The 17,191-nt window shown below is 41.1% G+C and overlaps 1 protein-coding gene across 1 annotated transcript in view; it reads right to left on the bottom strand.

The window, feature by feature from the left end:
• Positions 1-1,658: 1,658 nt before the first annotated feature.
• LOC136678443 (low choriolytic enzyme-like) overlaps positions 1,659-17,191 on the bottom strand; it is a 42,672-nt gene continuing 27,139 nt past the window's right edge. Inside the window, exons 8-9 of the mRNA XM_066656494.1 lie at positions 2,050-2,098; positions 1,659-1,712 (exon numbers count right to left, since the gene is read on the bottom strand). Coding sequence (XP_066512591.1) covers positions 1,659-1,712; positions 2,050-2,098 — 103 coding nt within the window. The remainder of the gene's footprint in view (positions 1,713-2,049; positions 2,099-17,191) is intronic.

Genomic DNA, 17,191 nt, shown 5'->3' with positions numbered 1-17,191 from the left:
TTGTCACTACCACCGTGCTGCCCCAGAAAGGAATTGTTTAAATATATTTGTTTAAATGTTACCATCACCTATTCCACTTGTTAACTAGGACTCCCACATTTACACCCAATACCACCAACCCAGGAGGGTGAGGGCAACCATTTTTACCTCAGATATATTAAAATTCATATACCAATTCTTTTTCAACTCTTAGTAACACACCTGGACAGCTCACCTTTGGAGAAGAAAACTAACTGTCCAGATGTATTATGCTGGATAAGAGTTAGCAATACGCTTGTGATGAGGGAAGAAGTAGGGTCTTCCTGTCCACCGAGAGTAAAGCCAGTTTTGTTCTCCACGATTCCCCATCTCAAATTTTTAACCAAGAATTTGATTATTCACATCACTCAAATAGAGCCATCAGCCAGTTCAGTCACAAGTTCAAATATATTTTGAGCCCATAATATGGTTTTATCAGGGACATTCTGTACCGAACCTAACTCTGTTTCCTTATTTTTAGATTATGGGTCTTACATTAAGCAGCACTTATATGATTTCTAGTTCTATCCACAGGTTACATCTGACAAAAAAAAGCAAAAACAAAAATGAGCAGCTGTACCTGCATAGGTAAGATTGGTATCAGTTCCTGAGAATTAGGCTCTGAAGCAGTGAAACTTCTCTTTGGAGTGATGGTTAGGTTAAATCTCCACAGCATATTTTGTGACCTCATAATTCTCTCACAGCAAATGCCATCAAATCAGAAAATGTTCAAGTCTTCTCAGAGGACAAATAACCTATTGCTATGCTGGTAATTTTATTAGAAATGTTGGAAAATTTGGCCATAAAGGTTTTGACTGAGAGACTTTGTTTTACTTTGACATATATATTTTAAAGACACACATGAACTAGGAATATATAGTCGCAGTCCAAAGAAAAACATGTATCTCCATTTTTTAGATTGTTACATTACTACATAAATTAAAAACAGCATCTGTCCATTACATTGTGTGAATATTTCATAGAAATGCTCCAAAATGACTTGGAATACAATGACTTCCATCAAATGTCAAAAAATATTTTTCCTTCTATAAATTTACCATTGTGTAGATGCATGTTTTACTTTGGACAACAACAAAATATTTCCCTTTTTATGGCTAATAACAGTTGAGTCATTACTACTTTTAAAGTGCTTGCTTCCTAGAATATTTATTTATTTAGAAATGGTCTTTCATAATACATTTATTATATGTGATGAATTACTCATTTTTTAATCACACTTGTGAATTCTTTGCATGATAATAAATGTCAGAGCAGATCATAAAGACATTGTTTATTTGGCTCAAAAAAACCCAAATTATATTTCAACTCCTCTCTTGTTTAGAACCGACAACCCTTACATGTTTCACAGTAGTTACTCCATCTTGTACAGCATTAACAGAATGACATCTGGAGGTTTATAAGTTAAGCCTAAATAAATATATTTTAATTAAATTAAACTGAAGAAAATCAACTGTAGAACTGTCCTGTAGTATCACTCATAGACAGACAGAGAGAGAGAGACAAAGAAAGAGAGAGACAGACAGACAGACAGAGTTTAAAGTTATAAAGTATTTCTATTTCAGATGAAGAATACACAGAGGAAATATCCTTGTGAGAGTATGAGTGCTTTAAAATGTAACTCAGTTATCCACAGTGGCATCCATCTGAGTGGCACATCCAAAAGCAACATTACTGTTTGGAATGGGGGGCGGCACGGTGGCGCAGCAGGTAGTGTCGCAGTCACACAGCTCCAGGGGCCTGGAGGTTGTGGGTTCGATTCCCGCTACGGGTGACTGTCTGTGAGTTGGTGTGTTCTCCCCATGTCCGCGTGGGTTTCCTCTGGGTGCTCCGGTTTCTTCCCACAGTCCAAAAACACACGTAGGTGTGAGTGAATGTGTGTGTGTGTCTGTGTTGCCCTGTGAAGGACTGGCGTCCCCTCCAGGGTGTATTCCCGCCTTGCGCCCGATGATTCCAGGTAGGCTCTGGACCCCCCCCAACCCTAAATTGGATAAGCGGTTACAGATAATGGATGTTTGGAATGGGAATGATGGTAGGCTGCCTGCTCCTTGAGAAATCATACCTGCATCCAAAAAAGAGAAACCCTGCTGATCAGCGCCAAAACAATGAAGTAGTGAATGAGTGAACAACAGAAAACCTTACCTTTCATAGTGCATGACAGAGTTGTAGTCATACGGGATGCCCAGATTTTGGGTTGCAAATTTTGCAGTTTTTTTTCAAAGTTATGCTCCTCTCCTAATAAAACACAGAGGTTTATTAGGACTGTGAAAGTGAGCCCTCTGCTTGAGATCACATTCTTCTCTTGATCATCCTGAAGGAGGTTTTTGGAAAGTGGTGTTTTATATCTAAATTGAATCATTCCACATCAGTACTTGACCTCAAGTATGTTTGCATGCCTGTAATGTGCCAAAATCTAGTCTTTCCAAAAGAGAACAGAGTGCAGCAAAGGGGACAAACCCCTTCAAGATTAGATTAGATTATTGCAATGCACTTTTATCAGGATGCTCCAGCAGAAACTTGAGTAAACTCCAGTTAATTCAAAATGCTGCAGCCAGGGTCCTCACTAAGATTAGAAAATTTGATCATATCAGTCCAGTCTTATCGGCCCTTCACTGGCTTCCAGTTAAATTCCGTATTGATTACAAAATTCTTTTACTCACGTATAAATCCTTACATGGTCTCGCCCCTGAATACTTGCAAGACCTCATCACACACTATGAACCACCAAGATTACTCAGATCTCAGGGCGCTGGCCTCTTACTAGTACCCAGAATTCATAAGACTTCAGCGGGGGGGAAAGCCTTCTCCTACAAAGCCCCTCAGCTCTGGAACAATCTTCCAGCTAGTGTTTGGGACGCAGACACAGTCACTATGTTTAAGTCTAAGCTCAAAACACACTTATTCAGTTTAGCCTTTGGCAACTAACCTCTGTCTAGTTTAAGGTTGTCATTTCAGGAACTCATGGACATGGAGAATCAGGGTAAACCTGGATGATGTGCTCACAATTTCTCTTGCTTCGAACGAATGGATGTCTTTGCCTGAGCTCCTTCTGGTTTCCCTACTCCCAGTCTGTTACAGTCTGATCCGTCACTACACTAAAGAAAATATTCACATGCTCTTATTCTCTGCTGCACTCAACTAAACTAACTGCTTCCCTTTTACTGTTTTACTGTTTTCTGAGAGAATGGTGGCCCACTGATGGAAGATTGTTTGCTGGATTCTCCTGCAGACCAGACCAGCTGCTCACCTTATTATTATTATTATTATTATTATTATTATTATTATTATTATGTAGCATAATGACACTTCATTGGTGATCATTTAAAATTCAATCTATAGTTTGATCAGAGGAGGATGGGTCCCCTTTGTGAGTCTTGGTTCCTCCCAAGGTTTCTTCCTCCAGCCTCGAGGGAGTTTTTCCTTGCCACTGTCGCCTTCGGCTTGCTTGCATTGGGCTTTGATTTAAATGTTCTGTTTTGAAACTGTGAAGCTGCTTTGTGACAACGTCAGTTGTAAAAAGCGCTATACAAATAAATTGGAATTGATTTGATTTTGACATATGCTGTAGAAACTGGGCTGCAGTTTATGAATTGCTTTTGAGGTTTTAGTTGACATTTCTATAATGTATAATACCTTTCATTTACAAGGATAAACTTGGATGAGTGGTCCCAAACGTTTGGCCATATAATTCATGTGGAAAAAATAGCAGTACCACTAACCAGGAATGATGTTTTGTAGAAGGATGCAGACATTTCTGTCTCGGTCACTGTGGGTCTGCTCGTGGCTGAAACCTTGATGATTCAGAAAAATGACCTGTGCTCCACCTCTTCTGCCCACAAACAAATAGCACCTGCAGGTAAAATTACAGCAACACTTACTAACTGTCATCCGTTACTCTTCACTTATACTTCTAGTCCACCTTAAAAATTCCAATGGAGGTTTTCTACTATTTTTGTGATTTTCTTTAAGCCCGGGAATAATCCTAGTACTTGACTGCTTAATATTATGAATAAGATTTATGAATAGGATTAGTTCCAATCAGAGAAACCAACACATAGAGTTCCTTGTAGTAAGTTCATGCTGAGATTAATTTATTAATTCATTAATCTTCTGAAACAACTTTATCTTGATCAGGGTCATAGTGGGTCCAAAGCCCACCTGGAGCGCAAAGAAGGAACACAAACCCGAACAGTGTGGTCCTGATGAGCCCAACGCTATTGGAGACATTGCTGTGGATGATAGTGGAAGGAATGCTGACCCCTGCACCTCTCAAGGCTGCAAATGGCCCAAGTCCAGTGATGGATGGGTCTATGTACCATATGTCATTGCCAATCACTTCTGTATGTAACGGCAGCTCAAACACACTGTATATAAGAATATTTAGAATCACTTTATTGGCCACTGTGCTTGCACACAGAGGAATTTGGTCTCTGTATTTAACCCAATCTGTGCAGTTAAACACACATTTACACACACTGGTGAAGACTTGGGGGCATATATAAAATATAATAATAATAATAATAATAATAATAATAATAATAATAATAATAATCACCACCATCACCATATTCACTGTTTTTTAAGAACGCTCATCTCAAACAAACTTGGATGCAGTACTCAGTTGTAAGTTGCCAGACATTTGGATAAACTCACTTGGGAATTGAAAAACAAAAAGTTAATCAGAGGGATGATGTGATTTAAATTTTTTTAATGGAAGAAATGTAAATAGAATCCGTATTATATAGATTCCATGTCTATCCAACTCCAGTTTAAGTTATTAAGACGATATTAGGATGACACTAATAAAAGAAATTTAATTGGAAATTCATGAAAAGCACAATAACACTCCCTAAAGGTGAGTGATTATGTGAGGATCAATGGTGCCACCCAATGATTCCAGGTAGTCTCTGGACCCACCGCGACCCTGAACTGGATAAGCGGTTAAAGATAATGAATGAATGAAAATGAATGCTCTTTATATTTGCAAGTAATTTTTCAATTATTTTTGTTGTTAATAGTTTTTATTTCACAGTAAATCTATCTATGATGTAAACATCATATATTGCAATAATATATTAACTAGTACTGAACATTAAATATGATCAATTGTTAGGAACGCTAACAGGAAGCGGACGCACACGCTACAACACAGACTTTTATTTACAAGAAAATAACAAAACAAACACAAACTGACTCAAGGGCAAACATGAAGCGAGGAAAGAACATGACTAGGAATTCGAACAAAACAAGATGACTAGGTATACAAACAAAATGAGAAACAGCATGACTAGGAATTATAACAAAACGACATGACTAGGAGTAGGAGACAAAAGAACATAAGTTGTAACAGGAACGAAACAAAACGAATGACCGATACAAGCAAGTGTCATCAGGGATCTTAAATACACGAACTGACGAGACACACCTGAAACAGATAACGAGGATGACGGACAAGGAGGCGGAACAAAGGAGGAGACAAGGACAATACCAAACAGAGCCATGTACTGAGAGAACACATGGCGGGGAAAACAGACCAGACAGGACGAGGGCGTGAAATCAATCAATAAATAATCATTAGTACAATTTATTATTGTTTTTCTGCCATTTTATGACTTATAACAAAATGAATGAATGAATTAATTTATTTATTTATACTGTATGATATCACCAATAGGGCGGCACGGTGGTGCAGCAGGTAGTGTCGCAGTCACACAGTTACATGGACCTGGAGGTTGTGGGTTCAATTCCTGCTCTGGGTGACTGTCTGTGAAGAGTTGGTGTGTTCTCCCCATGTCCGCGTGGGTTTCCTCCGGGTGCTCCTGTTTCCTCCCACAGTCCAAAAACACACGTTAGTAGGTGGATTGGCGACTCCAAAGTGTCCGTAAGTGTGAGTGTGTGAGTGAATATGTGTGTGTGTCTGTGTTGCCCTGTGAAGGTCTGGCGCCCCCTCCAGGGTGTATTCCCGCCTTGCGCCCAATGACTCCAGGTAGGCTCTGGACACACCGCGACCCAGAATTGGATACATTTCTGTCTTTCAGGAACCAAAAAACTCTTTCACTCTACTATTCAGACTGACCAGGAGAAAATCACTGGCTAAAGTTAATCACTGCATATCACTAATGCAACAGCAGGGCTATCTGCCTGAATGTCTATCATCATGTATTGGTGATGAGATCATGACATTACTTCTTTAAATAAATATTTGCTAATTATGATCAATCTTTGTCATTTTGAAATACAGATATGCATTTAAACTGTGCATTTATAACTCAGATTGTACATTCATGGATTCTTTCATTCCAGAGTCTTTTTAATGAAAGGTGATTTTACTCATTATCTGTAACCGCTTATCCAGTTCAGGGTCACGGTGGGTCCAGAGCCTACCTGGAATCTTTGGGCGCAAGGCGGGAATACACCCTGGAGGGTGTTATAATAACAAAGTAACATAGAACAATTACCAAACTTCTTCTTACTAAGTAAAATATAAATCATAGCCACGTATAAGAAATATGCAAATTTCTGTCCCATAACCAAGATACTATTAATAATGTACACTAAATGTCTATTGTTCTATTGTCAAAACTTTCAAGGATATAAAGTCCATAATACTCCATCTGCAATAAAGAAAGAAAAGAGAGAGAAAAGTAGAGAAATAAAGAGAGAAAATAAAGCCAGAGGTTGCTAGCACATGGCTCATCGTAGGGGCTTAGTCTTTACCACTGGCCCAGTCAGACTCCACAAATCAAATCAAATCAAATTTATTTATATAGCACAACTGATGTTGTCACAAAGCAGCTTTACAGAATTCCAGTAAGACAAAGATTTGACATGAAATGTAAAAACAAATCTAAAACCCTCAAGTGAGCAAGCCAGGGGCGACAGTGGCAAGGAAAAACTCCCCCAGCTGAGGAAGAAACCTTGGGAGGAACCAAGGCTCACAAGGGTGACCCATCCTCCTCTGGTCAATCTACTGGTGATAATAGTTACAAGCAGACAGACCTTCGTAATGGGTCTGTCCAAGATGTTAGTCTTTGTCTTTATATTGACTCTGTGGACCAGACCATTCTTGTCTGGAATTGCTTCGATGATCTTGCTCATAATCCAGGAGTTTCTAGGCGCACAGTCATTCACAAGAAGTACAATGTCTCCTTTCGCAAAGTTCTTGGATTCTGTGGCCCAGCGCTGGCGCTCCTGTAGTTGAGGTAGGTACTCCTTAGTCCATCTCTTCCAAAACAAGTTGGACAGATATTGCACCTGTTTCCACCTGCGCCTAGAGTAGAGGTCGTCCTGGTCAAACAATCCTGGAGGCAATGAGGGCGTCGTCTTCAGCAACAGCAAATGATTAGGCGTTAAAGCCTCTAAATCATTCGGATCGTTGGATGCCTTGGTGATCGGACGGCTGTTGATGACCGACTCTGCCTCACACAGGACCGTAAGAAGGTCTTCCTCATCAAGGATCTGTTCTCTCACAGTTGAATTCAGCACTTTTCGGATTGATCGTATCAACCTCTCCCATGCTCCACCGTGATGCGATGCGGTGGGAGGGTTGAACGTCCACTTGATCCCATGCTGGTGGAACAGATGCTGAAAATCGGAGGAGTTCCAATCAGCAATAGCTGCCTTTAACTCACGATTGGCAGCAACAAAATTCGTCCCGTTATCCGAGCGAATCTCTTTCACTTGTCCTCTGTGCGCTATAAAGCGCCGAATCGCATTAATGCACAAACCAGTGTCCAATGACGAGGCCAACTCAATGTGCACTGCGCGAATGGCTAAACAAGTGAATATGACTCCATACTTCTTCAAGATGGTTCTTCCATGCTTGACCTCCAGTGGTCCAAAATAATCCACACACACTCAAGTCAATCGTGGGTCAACTGCACGCAGCTCTTTGCATTTTTGACAGAGGCTTCGCAGCATGGCCTTTAACTTTAGGAACCACACCATGATTCTTTTCAATTTGATCCAGGATGAGAAGTGGTTGATTAGTCTTTTGAATGGAGTGACATTCTCTTCCACATCCACTCGATTCACTATGACCTTTTTGATCTCAGGATCATCTGATGTAAGTTGTGTGTGGCTCAATGGAGTGTTGGGCCAATTCTCTTCGGGACCATGGAGAAACTCGGGACCAGACACCCATGTGGTGTTCTTCAGGAATTGATCCACTCTTTGCCCTCTAGAGGCGCAGTCGGCTGGATTCACGTCAGTGCTGACATGTCTCCACTGCTCCACTTCAGAGTTTTTCAGCATAGCCGAAACTCAGTTTGCCACAAACATGCGGAAACGTGTGGTCTCATTCTGCAGATACCGGAGTACCACTGTTCTGTCAGTCCAAAATATTGATTCTGCAAGATCCAGTTGAAGCTCTCTTATTAGGACACCATCCATCTTAATGGCCACCATAGTCGCAATCAATTCCATCCGGGGAATGGTAGGAGGCCTAAGAGGCGCTACTCTGGACTTGCCCATCATGAATGTGCAGTGCGTCTTATTATCTGCATTGCGCAGGAGAAGGTAGCTGACCAACCCGTATGCATCCTCACTCGCGACCGCAAAGTGATGTAATTGCGCGAATACGCAACTTCCAAACTCTTCAGGCTTGAGACATCTGGCCACTGAGAAATCCTACAAGGCAGGAAGACTAGCTAGCCAGTCCATCCACTGCTTCTTCACATGCTCAGGTAAGTCGTCGTCCCATCCAATCTTCAATCTGCATAATTCTTGCAGGATAGCTTTCGCTGGCAAGACTACAGGTGTCAAAAAGCCTAATGGATCATAGACTGAACCAATGACTGAGAGAAGTCCTCTCCTAGTGAATGGGCGATCTCTTATGGTGATCTTGAATTTGAATACGTCTGACTCAACACACCAGTTGAGACCGAGAGCCCTCTCCATAGGTAGTTCGTCATGATCCAGATCCAACATTTTTATTTCTGTTGCCAATTCAGACTTGGGAATGGAGTCAAGCACTTTCCGTCGGTTGCTCACCCATATGGTGAGGCGGAAGCCTCCTTTGGCACAGATCTTCATGAGGTCTTGACATATGGATACAGCTGCCTCCTCTGTAGCGACAGACTTGAGGCAGTCGTCTACATAAAAGTTCTGTAAGACAGTCTGAACTACTTCGGGTCTGAACTGCCCACTCTGATCTTCAGCACACCTCCTCAAAGCGAAGCTGGCGCAACTCGGTGAAGCTGTGGCCCCAAATAGATGCACAGTCATCTTGTGCTCCGTCAACGTACATTTGCAGTCACCGTCTGTCCACCAGAGGAACCTGAGCAGGTCAGAGTCTTCCTCAGACACCTTAACTTGGTGGAATATTGCTTCCACATCTGCAATAATCGCAACATGCTCTTGTCTGAATCGTATCACAACACCAATCAGACTGCTGGTCAAGTCTGGACCCTGAAGGAGTTGGTTGTTCAGGGATGTGCCTTGATATGATGCTGCACAATCGAACACAACCCTTAGTGTCTGTTTGACAGGGTGGTATACGGCGTGATGTGGTATATACCACACCTTCCCTTCTTTGTGCATCAGTTCGTCCTCTGAAAGTTGCACTGCATAGCCCTTCTTTATCAGGTCTTCCATAAAGTCTGTATACTCCTGTCTGTAGCTGTCATTTCGGAGAAACTTCCGCTTAAGGTTTTGTGCTCGCTGTTCAGCTATTGGTCGATTGTTTGGCATGTGAACCAATCTGTTCTTGAGTGGTAGACATAAGAAGTAGTGACCATCAATCAGTGCAGCGGATTCCGTGACCATGTCCATGAACTGATGGTCTTCCCTGGACATCTCCACTTCATGTTTTCCACATTCCGGAAAATCCACCTTGAACTGTTGTAGCCACAGGTTCTCCAAACTGCTGACTGATATGCGGTTATCTGTTGTCCTCTCTAGCCTTCCATTGATTTCACCGCTACATGTTTCCCCCAAAGGCCCGTTTACAATCCAGCCTAGCTTGGTTTGCACGGCGTATGGCCCGTCACCGACACTGCTCACCAACTCCCATGGCTCCATAGCTTTGGGCACATTTGCTCCTATGAGTAATCCAATGTCGGCTTCGATATAAGGTAAGTGTATTCCTTTAAGGTAAGTCCACCATTCAAGATCCTTTTGTCTCTGTATGTTTTCTTTTCTAACAGGTATGGCTTTCTGCGAGAAAACGTCTGGAAGATCGATGAACTCCTCACCGGACAAACTGCCGACTTCCTAGCCTGACACTATGTGAGTACACACAGGTTTCTCTTCGTTCATAGTTCTCAGCAGTATGTCAGTCTTTCTTCCATTGAGCTTCAAATTCTTCATCAATGCTTCGGTACAGAATGTGGCGGAGCTTCCTGGGTCCAAGAAGGCGTATGTCTGCACCACTGCGTTTCTCCTCTTGGCTTTGACCTGGACAGGAATGATAGCCGGCGTACAGTCATCTTCCCCGGCCCCAATCAGCTCACCACCTTCATACTCTGCAGCAATGAAGGCACTGAGGATAGTTTGTGTTTCATAACTCTGTGTCTCCTTTTTTGTTTTAGCACCGATGCCCCTTTTCTTTATGTGCAGCAACGTTGGATGCGTTAGCGAACACACCTGACAGCTGACTTTTGCCTTGCAGGATTTACTCATGTGGCCTTGCTTTAAGCAGCCAAAACAACATCCTTTTTCAGGAAGTCTATCTTCTCGTTGTGTGGCTTGCTTTTAAGCTTAGTACACGAGTCCAAGTTGTGTTCACCGTCACAGAAGAGACACGTATTTGTGGCAGTCATCTCTGAATCCGTGTTTTCCTTTGACTTTGTGTTTGCCTCCTGTTTGTCCAACTGTTTAGCACTTATAGTGAATGACTTCTTAATTATGCCTTTCTTCTGCTCTTTGTTATTGTTTTGCTTAGGTGTAGGTGCTTTAAATGTTGTGCTATCTCTTATCTCTCCAAAGACTGGGTGCAGTGCGATCTTGGCTTGTTTGTTAATAAACTCCACCAAATCCTTGAACTTGATTCTCTTGTCAGCTTGCTCTTGCACACCAAATACAACACCACTCCACCTTTCACATAGCTTATAAGGAAGCTTCAAAACAATGGCCTATAAATTCGCAACATTATCAAGCTCCTCCATGTAACTCACTTCAGTCATGGTGTTGAGGCTTGCTGTCAGAAAGAGTGAAAAGGCAGTTTACTACCTTGTTCATGTAGGCTACAGCAATCTTGTAATCATTGCCGAAGTGTTCCTTCAGTAACGTCTTTGCTTTCTGGTAGCCTTCGTCTGGCTTAATATGAAGGCAGCTCTTTATCAGCTCTTTAGGTTGACCACATGTAAACTGCTCTAGAAAATAGAGATGATCCTTAGGGCTTTCAGTGCGTGATTCTACACCATGTTCAAATGCCCTTACAAATGTGTTGTACTCAAGGGGGTCACCACTAAAGGTGGGAATGTCTAATGGTGGCAGGGTCATCATTTTCTGTTGCTTCACCATCAACTCAGTTATTGTATTCTGATGAGTCATAACACTGCAGAGTGTTTCAACTGCATGGTCATCTGCTACAGGTGTAGCTGTAGGCCGCCGTGTGCCAATAAGCTGTGGCTGCTGTGCACCAATGGACTGAATGTGCTGTGCAGCAATAGGCTGAGGCTGCAGTGGGATGAACTGATCATGTGCACTTGTATTGTCAGGGACTGGATTTGGACTTAAGGGCAGTTGAATATATCCAGACTCAATTGTTAATGAACGGAGTGATGAATGGCGTGATGCATGGCTCACTTGTGAAAAGCGTTCATTTTCATAATTTTCTAAAACTTTTATTTTTGCATCCATTGCTGCAGTAAGTGTTTGCAGATCTAATTGTTCCTTTTTAACTTTTATTTCAGCTTATTGGCGTTTTAATTCAGCTTCTAATTGTTCCCTTTTTGCTTTTAATTCAGCTTCTTGCAACTGTAAATCTTGTTTTTGTTGCAAAGTTGTTGCCTCTGCGAGCAATGTAGCTTTCTCCATCTCTGCTTTAAGCTTAAGTTTTGAAGAAGTGGTGGATTCTCTGCTTCCAGCTTTTGTCTCGCGCCCTTTACTCCTCTTGCTCGAGGCAACCGATACAGCAGACGCGCTGTCTGAAGGACGAATTTCGGCGTCACAGCGTCTTGCTTGTTCAGCGCGAGCCGCAGCTGCTTTAATCCACACTTCCGCATGTTTAATGAACCCCTGCATTCGGCTCGCATTTGGGTCAAACCACGAATTTTGGTCCCTCTTAAACTCTTCCTCATTCATTAATTGTTGCAGACCATCGTTTATCTTACAAAACGCACCGAATGAATCTTTAAAGTCCACGCGCAATTTGTGTTTAACTGTGTCCACGTTACCATCGAATTCCATTAGCGTTTCAATCCGGTTAATTTGGCTAGTTAGATGGCCTAGCTTAGCTTTCCTTGACTGTGTTAAGCAGTGTAACCTGTCTTCAACGGCTTTCTCTGTCATTTTCGATTCTCTTTTTCCACTAGTTAACTGTTCAGTAACTTCATGCATAATGGCAAACTTCCGAAATAGCTGGTAAGATTCTAACCAGCTATTCTTATTCTTATTCTTATTCTGGTTGATAATCATCCACTCGTCTCGTGATTAGTTACCGTCCATCCAGTGTTCACAGCTACACTTCTCGCTTTGATAAAACGTTGTCCAACGTTTCCACAGTTTCTGAAGGTTTTCTGACTAAAGTTGTGGGGTTTTTTAAACAAAATCTTTCTAGGTTGGGGCTTTGTGGCTGACGCGTGTTTCAAGATCCAAAAAGAAAACAAAAGGATATCCTCAACCAAAGTCACGTTTTGTATTTTTATTTAAAACAAAAAGGATAACAAAAACTAATACAAATGAAACTGTGCCTCTTAAGCTTCCACTAATGTAAATTATAGTCACTCCACAGCATGACTACGGCCACGGCACAGCATGGTCAGAAAACCGTGAGGCACCAACCTTCCTTTTCCCGTGTCAATCTAACCACAATGTCTCCTGTGCACTGCGCACCTTGCGTGATTAAAGGTCAACTATGTAACTTCCTGTAATTATTCTAAATCCACATTTTAACCTTTTACGTATGTTTTTAACTTAAATTATTAAATATATCAAGCATGAATTTAAATCAAATATCTTATCAATATGACATTATACTATGAAATATGAAATACACATAATATGGGGCAAATTAAAAAAACTAGGCACAAAATAGGCATCTGGCGCCTACAATTACACTATACTGAAATAATTGGACAAATTTGTGATAAGGGAACCTTAAAAAAACTACCATAAAGATTAGGTTACTGGTTCTGTTTTATGCATGAAACACATTCAATGGTATTTCTCTAGCTGTCATCAAATATAGCACACTGTACACTATACACTGCTGATATGGTATGGTATTATAATGATATGGTAATCACATATAGAACTTAATAAAGATAACACCATTTTAAGATCACTCGAATCATTAAGCCAAACAGAAACATTCTACTGTGCTTTTTCTGTCATTGTGGCAGACAGTACCTGTGCATGTGATGACACAGTGGCAGAGAGCGCATCTGGCAGGAAGTGCATGTCTGCAGCTAGACTTTATTAGGGACTTCGTGTTTGAATTTTATTTTATTTCACGCTAAGATATGATTTATCCAACACTGGTTTTGGCCATGAATTTAATATAAGACACAATACACTAGAAACAGACAACAGGTCAATACAGTGTTTAGACAAAAATTTAAGAAGTTTGTTCCATCATGAAAGGTGCCCCACAGCATTTAATGTGCAACTGAAAACTGCTTATTCAGCCTTGTTTTTATGTGTTTCTGTGTACCCCATATTTCATGTGGTTAAATCTTTTTAAAACCTTCTTACAGCTTTTCTCTTTTCCCTGCTCAGTGTGCTGCTCTTACAGACAAGTGTGGTTGTTAACTTATAACACAGGAACATTCATTCATTCATTCATTATCTGTAACCGCTTATCCAGTTCAGGGTCGCGGTGGGTCCAGAGCCTACCGGGAATCATTGGGCACAAGGCGCCAGTCCTTCACAGGGCAGCGACACAGGAACATGCTGTCCATTACTGGGGCTGAATGTCCATGCAAGGAAAACACCAATTGCAGAGCATAAAATGTTTATTCACAGTTAACAAATGTCATCTTTCCAAGCTCCTACAGTCCATTTCAAAGTGCTTTTTTATTGTCATTCTCAAGATAGCATTCAGATGTGGGCCACTTCTGGCAAAGATGCATTTACCACGGTCAGTACTGCATATGAACCATAAATCTCCCAAATAATAAAGATGATTTGAGCCTAACGGGACCAAATAAGTGACCTCTGGTGACATGTGGCTCTTATGGCATACAGGTGCGGTCCACTCAAGTGTTACCTGTTAGACACTGGCACCTTTCTGTCCTCAGACACAATGCAACTTCTTTGTCAGCCATGATGTACTTGTAATCTTTACTAACCTTGCTTCTATTTTCACAGACCACAGGCGAAACACTAGAACATGCCTCCCCCTTATCAAGCCATGCCCTCACCCCTTTCCCCGTTATTCTGTAAATTTAGAAAGAAGATATAGGACACACACTCTGAACTTTTCTTCAATAAAGTGGTTCAATAAACTCTCTTGATTCATTACCCTAGTGTCAGCGTCTCTTGATTTCCCTGGATCTGGCTACAGAGTACGGAGGGCTGAGGATAACTTAGAGGATCTTAAACCTGATGGTCTTGGTCAATTTGGACCTGTTTCTAACGCTATCATTCCATGTGAAATGAGGGATGTGTGCCAGAAACATTACTAGGACCTAGGACTGAAGCAAATAACAGCTGTACATGTCATTCTGATTCGAGCCAATTCATCACAAGGCGTCACACATTCACCCAGTCACTCACACACTCACATTTGTAAACAGTTTTCCCCAGCCAGTTGACCCCATTACATGAGTTTTTAAACTATAGTATTGAAGGAGGACACCAGATCACCCAGAGGAAACCTATATAGACACTAGGAGAACACACCAAACACCTCACAGACTTGCCCAGGAGAGAAAGTAAAAAATTTAACCCAGGATGCAAGGAGGGTCTAGTTGTGTAGCAGCGACACTACCTTCACTGCCACTGTTCTGCACAAATGTAAATCAGCTTCAAGAAAAGAAAATGTATCTCTTTTTTCAATGTCACCTTGAATGGGAGCCAAATCCTGGCTCCTATCTTCTGCACCTTTTATGATGGAGGAACATTTTCAAAAAGAAGCTAGGTGAATAAGAACAAAACTACTAAAACTGAGCAGGTTTGAATACTTGAATGGCAGACACCTAGGAAAGCTGCTGGAGTTAGTGGTGTTGGAGCCAACAGTGAGTGCTCTATCTGTGATTTATGTGGAACCCATTATCTGAATATATGGTCTTGGAGGTCACAAAATATTCCGGGAGAATTCCTAAAAAAAAGTTGTAGTGGTGCAGGTAGTCTGTGAGGAGTTTAGTGTGTTCTCCCCTTGTCCGTGTGGGTTTCCTCCAGGTGATCCAGTTTCTTCCCATCGTCTAAAAACACACAAAGTGTCCATAGGTGTGAATGTGTGTGTGTGTTGAAGATAAAAATGTTCTTTTGGACCATTCTCAAAGTAATTAAAATTTAGAAAATATCAAAAAGGTCCAAAATACACCCTCCCTCTTCGGGGAGGCGTGTTCGTTCCAGAAGAGTCGCAGACACCAGTCGAGTGAAGTTCAAAGCAAATCAAAGTATTTATTTAACAATACTGGATCCAGGAGAACAATACATCGAGAACAGTTTAATACCCCTCCCAAGTAAAGCTCTGACCTCTCAAGTTCTGTCTCCGACAGTTATACCCCATATGACGTAAACCCTGCCGGTGAGGCGTTTTCTGGCTGATTAGCGTATATTAATATGCATAATTTCACGTGTTAGTACTCAGCTCTTCACGTGCAAGATTCAAGTGCATGCCGTGACCCCGAAGACATTCGTTATCGACCAGGCTGACAATGGGCCTCTCTTCCCAACACTCCTCTCCCCAGAGACCAAAATTTAGGGAGTCATAAATGCACTTCAAGGTCAACAACATGCCCCTACACTTAAGCCCTCCTGGGCCAACTCTATGATTGATGTCAGTGTGCTAAAAGCCTGGAGTGCACATCTGTTCAAGATTAGACGTTAAGAATTAAGAATGTGTAAATATCACGTGAGTTATCATGCCATAGTGTTAGCTTATAATATAGCTTTTAAGAGTAATTATTATATAAGTTAGTAGTGCAAGCAAAATGTTTAACTACATGTGTAAGTAATACATAATGTAAATGCTGGTTAGTCATTCATATAAATGCATATAAGGTACAAGATTTCACACAATGAATATGTAGTTATAATTGCTAATTTAACTAATCATCATTTAAGGATATTTATCCACAAACACAAAGTAATAAAATTGTTTCTCACGACAGTGTGTATGTGTGTGTGTGTGAAAGTTTCACTCTGCGAGGGACTGCCACACCCTTCAAGGTGTGTTCCCGCCTTGCGCCCAATGATTCTGTGTAGGCTCCGGACCCACCGCCACCCTGAACTGGATATGCGGTAATAAACAATGAATGAATGAGTAGTGGTGTTACCATAATATCCTGGCTAAATCTACCACTTTGGCCACTTCTGGCCTCCTAATAATTTCCTTCTGCTAAAATTGATTAATAAATAAATCATGTAGCTCCTGAAAAAAAGTACGCTATAAAGAAAGGAGCTGTGTCTTATCCTTGTGTCTCATATTTATCCTTGTGTGTTCTAATGCAGTTTTATAGCACTGCATGGTGCATTGGTGGTATGAATATACAGAAACAAAGTAGATTATTAAAATTGTTTTAGTGAAAGCATGTGTAAAATACAAAATACATCATTAATGCAATTGTTTGTACAACCATTTTATTATTATTTATTGTTTTGCATATATATATATATATATATATATATATATAAAGTGCATGCACTACAGTTAGGCACCATGCTCAGTGCCGCAGTGCCGACCGAAGAGTTTAAAGCCACCATCTCCCCTTGAAGTACAATGGCTGTTACTGTGAGAAAACTAGAAAAATAAATACCCTTAATTTTAAGATGATGAGCAGTTCACAAACCTTTGGTCTTAAATTGAATGAATATCAGGTTAAAA

This window comes from Hoplias malabaricus, chromosome Y (assembly GCF_029633855.1).
Source record: "Hoplias malabaricus isolate fHopMal1 chromosome Y, fHopMal1.hap1, whole genome shotgun sequence".
Taxonomy (NCBI): domain Eukaryota; kingdom Metazoa; phylum Chordata; class Actinopteri; order Characiformes; family Erythrinidae; genus Hoplias; species Hoplias malabaricus.
This window is presented reverse-complemented; position numbering and strand designations above follow the sequence as displayed.